We start from the raw sequence: 7,690 nt of genomic DNA on the forward strand, positions 1-7,690 counted from the left end.
TCATGACCCTGACTGGCTTGTGGCTTCCATTTGGCAGAGCGAGCAAGGGCTGCAGCGCCACCCAGACGGAGCAGCAAGTCAGTCTGGGCACTGCCAAATGGGAGCAGTGAGCACTACTGTTCTGGGGCTGTTTTTAGACTTTTTTATCAAGAAGTAGTTGATGTTTGTATACTTTTTTTTTTTTCTCCTCCCCACACACCCCATATTCCCAGCCACATTTTTTATCAAGCAAGAAACTGATTTGGTCTTAGTATTACTTTAACCAAAAAGATCAAGATGAATTTTCTTTGAATAGAGGGCAGTACTGTGACTTTTTTTTTCTTTTTGTTGTGGGGTTTTTTGGGAGGGGCGGGGATTGGCTTTTCATGGGGGGGTAGATTCCTCCCTGTCTTCTCTGTTCCCAGTTTAGAGTTTTTTGTCTCTGGGAGATGCATTATCATTGTAAAAACAAACATTGCTTTCTCCAAGTTTTTCTATTAATGGCAAAGAATGGAAATAGAATATAGTCTTATTGATTTTTGAAAAGCTGGTCTGGTCCCCTTTCTGTGATGCTAAGCTGCTGCTGTGTCTTGGAGCCAGCAGAGTGGGCCAGGGGGGCCTGCAGGTCAGGATCTCCAGCAGGGGCCCAGGCCTCACACCACCATTTTGCCCATTTGATGAGCCCAGGGAGGGGAATGGTCTGAACCCAGGGCTGCAGTGCTTCCTGCTCCCACCAGGCAGAGCCCAGTCCAGGTTGCTGCTCTTGTCAAGCAGAACGAGCCAGCTCCAAGGTTGCAGCATATGCTGCTCCTGCCAGGCAAAACCTGGACCGACTTGCTGCTCCTGCTAGGCAGAGCGAGTGAGCTCCATGGCTGCAGGACTCACTCCCCTGGCAGGAGCAGTGAGCTGGTCTGAGCGATGGTGAGCACCATTGGGTGCTGTGGGGCTGCAGCCCTTACTCTGCTCAGCCCTGCTGCACCCCAGCATCCCTGCTTGCTCTGACTCAGGAGGGGTGATTGCATCCTGGGATGCTGGAGGACTTTAACTTGAGTGGAACAGCTGTAGGGAGTGGCCATACCTTAATGGAACAGGAGCAAAATTAGGCAGATTAGAGATAATTGGTGCTTTAAGCCACTTGAGTGTTAACATGCAGCCAATCCAGGGGTTAAGAACTCCAGAAGCTGCCTAAAATGATTGTGTAACAAGGCCTTAAATTACAAGTGGCTCATCTTCTTCTCAACCCCTGTGGTGCCCTGCAGATACCAATTCTTCTACGTATGTTCCATTGTATACAATACATCTGTAAAGCTATACAAGACTACAGGGTTTTGGAAACGTGTTATATGTTCATATATGCAAGAGTGTTTTTGGTTTTCTGTTTTTAATTTTGAAATGTAATGTGTATGCCACAATTCACTGGGGTGTATATATCATTGTGGCATTTGAGTTAACTCTGACTGCTTATATGGCTTTTAACTCATTCAGGACCTAGTGTCACCATCGTAGAAATTTGCAAAAATATTTGTGTAGAGAAAACAATTCCACCTTGTTTGAATGGCGGGGCAGGGGACAGGGACACATAACTAAGGCCCCTTGCAGACATTGCATTTGTGGCACAATTAATGCATTAATGACTCCATAAATTGTAACATGCTACACGTACAGTAATTTATGGTGCAGTTAAAATGGCAAACTGGCCACAAAGATATTCTGCATTTAATGTGTCTTTAATCATGTTTTATTTTGAATGTATGGCATGAACATGCTGGGCGAGGAGCCTCAGGTTGCTCCCCAGTCTAGGCTCCCAACACTTATGTGCAGCCTGCAGGGCCAGATGAATTTGATACTCCTGCTGTATAGCATGGTAGGATGCTGATTTTTTTGGGGGGGGATCCCAGATGAGATCCTATCATGCAATTAAGTTTTAATAGCCATGTGATGGTCCACTTCTAGAGGATGGCCATGACACCCCCTGGAAGCTAAACTGATCTCATCCTGTCTACCCAGTCTCCCAAGGCTCCCACCTTTTCCTCACCTACTATGCTTCTTTGGATGTCCCATGTATATTTGGAAGGCTGCCCTTGGAGACTCAGAATGAGCCCTGGGTGCTCTTCTCTGCCCTCAGTCACTTATTCCTAATCCCTGTCTTTCTCTCTGTTGTGGCCCAAAGGCCTTACTAGTGTCCACAAATTTCCTAAGGGGCCTTGATTAGTAATCAGTGGTTTGATGTCTAGTTGGCAGCCTGTATCAAATGGAGTGCCCCAGGGGTTGGTCCTGGGGCTGGTTTTGTTCAATGTCTTTATCAACAGTCTGGAAGATGAGATGGAGTGCACCCTCAGCAAGCTTACGGATGACACCAAGCTGGGGGGAGTAGCAGATGCACTGGAGGATAGGGCTAGGATTCAGAGACCTTGACAAACTGGAGGATTGGGCCAAAGGAAATCTCATGAGGTTCAACAAGGACAAGTTGCAAGTCCTGCACTTAGAACAGAACAATCCCAGGTACCAGTACAGGCTGGGGCTGACTCACTGGACAGCAGATCTGTGGAAAAAGACCTAGAAATTACAGTGGACAGTAAGCTGAATATGAGCCAACAGTGTGCACTAGTTGTGAAGAAGACTAACAGTAAGCTGGGCTGCATTGGTAGGTGTGTTGTCGGCAGATCCGGGGATGTGATTATCCCTCTCTATTCAGCACTGGTGAGGCTACATTTGGAGTAGTGTTCAGTTTTTGCCTCCCTGCTTCAGAAAGGATGTGGATAATTTGCCCAGCAGAAGGCAAAAATGGTGAGGGGGCTGGGGGACATGACTTCTGAGGAGAGGCTGAAGGAACTGGGCTTTTTTAATCTAGGCAAGAGAAGACAGAGAGGACTTAATAGCAGCCTTCAGCTACCTTCAGGGGGGTTCCAAAGAGGATGGAGCTGGGCTGTTCTCAGTGGTGGCAGATGATGGAACAAGGAGCAATGGTCTCAAGTTGCAGCAAGGGAAGTTTAGGCTAGATATTAGAAAGAGCTTTCTCCCTTGAAAGGTTGTAAAACCCTGGAACAGTGTACCCAGAGGCTGTGGAACCTCCATCCTTAGAGGTTTTTAAGACTTGGGTAGACAGCCTTGGCTGCGATGATATATTTGGGGATAGTCCTGCTCTGAGAACTAGATGGCCTCCATCTGCTCAATAGCCATGCCCATGCCTCACAAGTTTTACTGCATCATTCTTCACTGGACTCTCTGGTTCTGTATTGGCTTCAGCCCTTCTTGGGCTCTAGCCCTTCCTTCCAGGCTTTCACCCTCTTATCCTCTACTTTATTCCTTAGGTGCTCTTCTCTGATTGACCTAAAATACTTATTTCTGATCTCTTTCTCAATCATGATCCTATAGGCCTGTAGGCCTTTGGACCTTATCTCATCTCTGGGCCCCTGACCCGACCATGTCTTCAGCTCCTCCCAGGCTCAATCCCCCCTAGGCTTTAGCTATCTGGGCCCCTGGCCCTGTCAGGGCTTCAGCCTCTTCTGTTTGCTTGGAAAATGTAATGCCTGTCTTTGAAAGCTTTGTGAATTCTGACCTGGAGTCGCATGTACACTGATCTGTTATTTTTGTTTATATAAAATGAAAGCCCTGCTAAACAAAAGGCTTGTGCAGATCAGGCTAGTCAGCTTTTTAAAAGAGTGTGTTACTGCAGGATAACGGAACATGCTAAGTTTTATGCAATATACAGTAGAGCAGTGTTTCAAAGTAATTTTTACTGCATGTAGGTGCTCGTGGGTAGGGCTGGATTAAAGCAATGTTAGGGCTCTGATAATGGAACAGGAGGCCAGCTGTAAACTTGTTTCCACACTGGTCTTGCCTCCCACGTGGGGTGCAAGCAAGAGGGGCACCCCAATCAGTGACACAGTGAAATGAGACCAGCGTGGTACAAGTTTGAAGTGTGGTAGCAGGTCTGAGCAATGTTGGGGGTTGTCCACTTTTATTTAAAGCTGCACTGCTCACTCTTAAAAGAACTATTGTTTCAGGCTGCCTGCTGACTCGGGTAGACATCACTGCATGCTGGCCACATTTCAGATTTTTTTTTCTTCAGGACTACCAGGGAGGCTGCCTTTAAGAAAAGATCAAATTTTGACACAATCTATTTCTATATAGTAAACTACCCATCTTCAATGACAGATAAACTTCACTCAGGTTGTGAAGCATCCTGTCTGAAGAAGCATGGCATGTTTGAGGGTGCTGCAGGTAGGGGCTGTAAGATTACCATATAAACATGGCCTGTGACTCCAGGATCTCAGACCCTACACCTAGGTCTCTTTAGTCTATGCTTGAATGCTTCCCTGCTCATGGGAGTCCCGATGTCTGAGTGTGTGGACTCAATCCATTAGGATTGTTTTATGGCCAGAGTGATATTTTTGAAAAAATAATCTTCAACACCACTCATTTTCTGTATGGTCTAAAGGATAAATCCCAACTGCTGGGCTCCTTTAAAAGGTAAGTTAAAAAGAAAAACATGGTAATGGCAATACACTTGTTCAGTACCAGAGGAGCTGCCTCTATAAAAGGGGTAGATGTTTTATATAGCTTAAAATGATGTACTAATTTAACATTGACAGTAATCTGTTGCTACATGTATATCTACATTTTTCTAACAAGTAGCCTTGCTTCCATCTAGCCAGAGAAAGTTTCACGAAAAACTTATTCATTCTACATTGTACATGTTTGAAATTGTTAGCTCTTACTAAATGGAAAGATTGAAATGACTTGTGCTAATTGATGTCATAAGATTAGGTAGGATTTTGTTAGCTTCATACAAATTACAGGATGCATAAAAGATCTTCCAATAAGCAAGTTGGTATTACAGTAAATGGGTTTCTCTCTAGCTTTGTGTTAGAACTTAGAGGTACAGCATTTATCTGATTGGTCAGTAGGCTGCTCGCAAACTTTCTTTTCTAGCAGGTGCATTTGGCAAGGCACTTCAATCCTCCATACTTATTAAGTGGTCTGTTTCAGTTGTATGTTTTCTGGCTATTTTCGAAGTAATTCATTTTGTTTAAATCTAAGCTTTTTGTCTTATTTGCAGGGTTTGTGTTCGTTCCCGTTGTTGGGATGCATGCATGGTTGTGGACGGAGGAACTTCTTTTGAGTTTAATGATGGGGCAGTAGCTTCAATATTGATAGATACAGAGGATGCACTGCGCACAGTTTTGCTAGAAGACTGAAGGGACTTAATACTCTCTGAAACTATCCTAAATCGTGAACCCAGAGAAGGGACTCTAACCACAGAGATGGACAGCTCATCAGAAGGCTGCATTATTTTAGGTTTGAAGGTTTGCTTCTCTGGAAGATGGAGTCTTTGAAAGGGGAAATTTTGGCTAACAGATTTTTAAGCTTTGTTGCATCTCACAGAAAGGAAACATATCTGAAGTCTTGCATCTAACTTCAATATAAATTAATTTTTTAACTTGTAATACACATGACAGAATACCTTCTTTTTTTTAAATTAGGTAGATGGGTTCAAATTAAATATTAAGTGGTTAACATTAAATATTCAGATGTACAGTTTTTTTAATAGCAGTCTGGGACTGATTCAATCATACTTCTTAATCCTTCGTATGTATTACACTTTTGTAGGAAAGCAGGCTGTCAAGACTTACTGACTTGATGCAAGGATAAGACTTCGGTAAATAAATCCTAATATTGACCTAACTAAAATGGAAGTATGGGCTTTTTATATGCTTTTCAAGAATTGTACAGCTCCAGTGTGATATGACTTGTGGGAGATCTTCTGGTTCTTTCAGTGATTTTTTTTTTTTTTTTCCTACTCTCTGATACTTGCACCTTTTAAGATTTAGAAAATGCTTTATCTACAGAGAAATTCTTCTTTTTCATTTTTGCAGGATGGCTTTCAAGATCTCTGTTTGGAAAGAGAAATTCACTTGAAACCTTGAGTTTTTGGTCACTTGCTATACATCATTGTACTGCAAATTGCTTTAGCCATAGGAAATTATGCTGTCTCCACAAATACATTAATTGCCCAGCAAGTGTTCTGTGGATCAGACAGAAAATAGCATATCTGTCTAGTTAGAGTTAGTAAGTATAAGGTTTGTTGTTTGGCTACATTTTACATGAAGGTGTAGAAAATGCATCTTTCTGCCAAACATGTGGAACATGTTTGTGTTCTACTAGAGGGGGCACAAGGTTAATATTGAATCTATTTTCCAATCTGTACAGTAGAATAAAAATACTTAACCACTCTGTGAAACATTTCGGTATTCATGAATGAAAAATAATGTAAGTGCTAAATGACTGCCCTGATGCTCATCAGGGAAGAACCAATTTACAGTATATGTATACAATGCTTGTATAGGTTTGACTACTGCACACCACTTCATTATCTGCAGAAATATAAAATATACAAAAAAACCCCCATGTAAGCAGTTGGATGGCAAAAGAGTAACCCTCCGTTATCATCTGAAGAAACTAAGTCCCACCTTTTTCAAGGTGGTCATAACTGCTGAAATAGTGTATATATTACATAGCAGAATTTGTCAGAAATGGAGCTTGCTAGAATTGGAACATTTGCACGTGACTTACAGCAACAAAACATTTGTTTGTACTAGAGATTTAGGATTTATAGTGCAGAGCTAGTCAGAAGGTCTAATTGCAGTGCATTCATTGTTTACATTTTGAAATGTGAATAACAGCTAATTACCAGGTGGTAAGTAGGAAGGTGAATTCCCTTTAACAGGATGAGAAAATAAATTTATTCTCTCAGTACAAAGTCCGAAAACTTAAGTGTGAAGAGTTTCAAAATGGCTGCTCGGTTTACATTAGGAAAGCGGTGCATGAAATTGGTGAATGAATGGAGTCATTGTAATGAATTCAGCTGTAATTAAAAGTATGTGCACACCTTGGGTATAATCCCCCCTTTTTAAAAATGTTCTGAAGGTTGAAGTGTTGCATAAAAAAATTGGCATTTGGAAGACTGCTGAAGTGCAACTGGGGAGTGGAATCAAATTAGCCAGATTGGCTTTTCACAAACCGTTGAATCCATTGGGATTTGAATGTTACAAAACTAAAGCTTTTTCTGCATGTACCATAAATAACCTGCATGGTTTTTGTTTGTTTTAAGTAAGGGTTAGTCCATGTTATGGCTCAATTTCTAAAAGATCGTGACTGCAGGAGCTAGTGTGTTCCAGTTATTTCACAAAGTGCCTCTTGACTGTATTTGCACACTACCAGCCAGTACACTGCTGTGGTAAAACATTTTCATGAATAAACACTTGCATGATTGACTGTGACTGCACCAACTGATGTCATTTTTAAATGCATTAACCTTGATATAGCCTACTACTGTAAATGCATTTTAAAAAACATGTTCTTTTTTTGGAATTTAAACTAAGGACCCTCAGATACCAGTAAGATCTTATTAATGTATCCACGAGTTGAACACCAGAGAAACTCCAGCCTGTACACAACTAAAACTGTAAAGTTTCTCCAAACAACTGAGGCTACAAGTATGCTGTAATACAGTTTTCCCTCTATTTTTATGTGGGTTCAATTTTATGCAAATTTGCTCTCAAGTGATGACCCTTTTGTAACCGAAATTCATTATATGTGAAGTTAATTTATATGCAATCAGCATGGGTCTGGAGCTGCCTGCAGCTGGACAAGAGCAGGCTGGGACCAGCCTAAATCTGCAGTGGCTGCTGGGCCAAGTCTGCTCTTG

The 7,690-nt window shown here is 42.1% G+C and overlaps 1 protein-coding gene and 1 long non-coding RNA gene across 4 annotated transcripts in view; one reads left to right on the forward strand and one right to left on the reverse strand.

Moving 5' to 3' along the window:
- NADK2 (NAD kinase 2, mitochondrial) overlaps positions 1 to 7,262 on the forward strand; it is a 53,063-nt gene extending 45,801 nt beyond the window's left edge. For 2 of the 3 annotated variants that reach the window (XM_019517962.1, XM_019517961.1), the window contains exon 10: positions 5,042 to 7,262. In XM_019517962.1, the coding sequence (XP_019373507.1) occupies positions 5,042 to 5,180 (139 nt within the window). In that variant the 3' untranslated portion in view covers positions 5,181 to 7,262. Of the gene's footprint in view, positions 1 to 4,137; positions 4,204 to 5,041 lie in introns of all 3 variants that reach the window. The other variant, XR_002097459.1, reaches the window with a different exon arrangement.
- LOC109297895 overlaps positions 3,940 to 7,690 on the reverse strand; it is a 13,831-nt gene continuing 10,080 nt past the window's right edge. The window contains exons 2-3 of the long non-coding RNA XR_002097460.1: positions 6,349 to 6,356; positions 3,940 to 3,950 (exon numbers count right to left, since the gene is read on the reverse strand). This is a non-coding gene — a long non-coding RNA (uncharacterized LOC109297895). The remainder of the gene's footprint in view (positions 3,951 to 6,348; positions 6,357 to 7,690) is intronic.

The sequence above is a fragment of the Gavialis gangeticus genome, unplaced genomic scaffold, assembly GCF_001723915.1.
Source record: "Gavialis gangeticus isolate Ggan-Ray unplaced genomic scaffold, GavGan_comp1, whole genome shotgun sequence".
In the NCBI taxonomy this organism is placed as follows: Eukaryota; Metazoa; Chordata; order Crocodylia; family Gavialidae; genus Gavialis; species Gavialis gangeticus.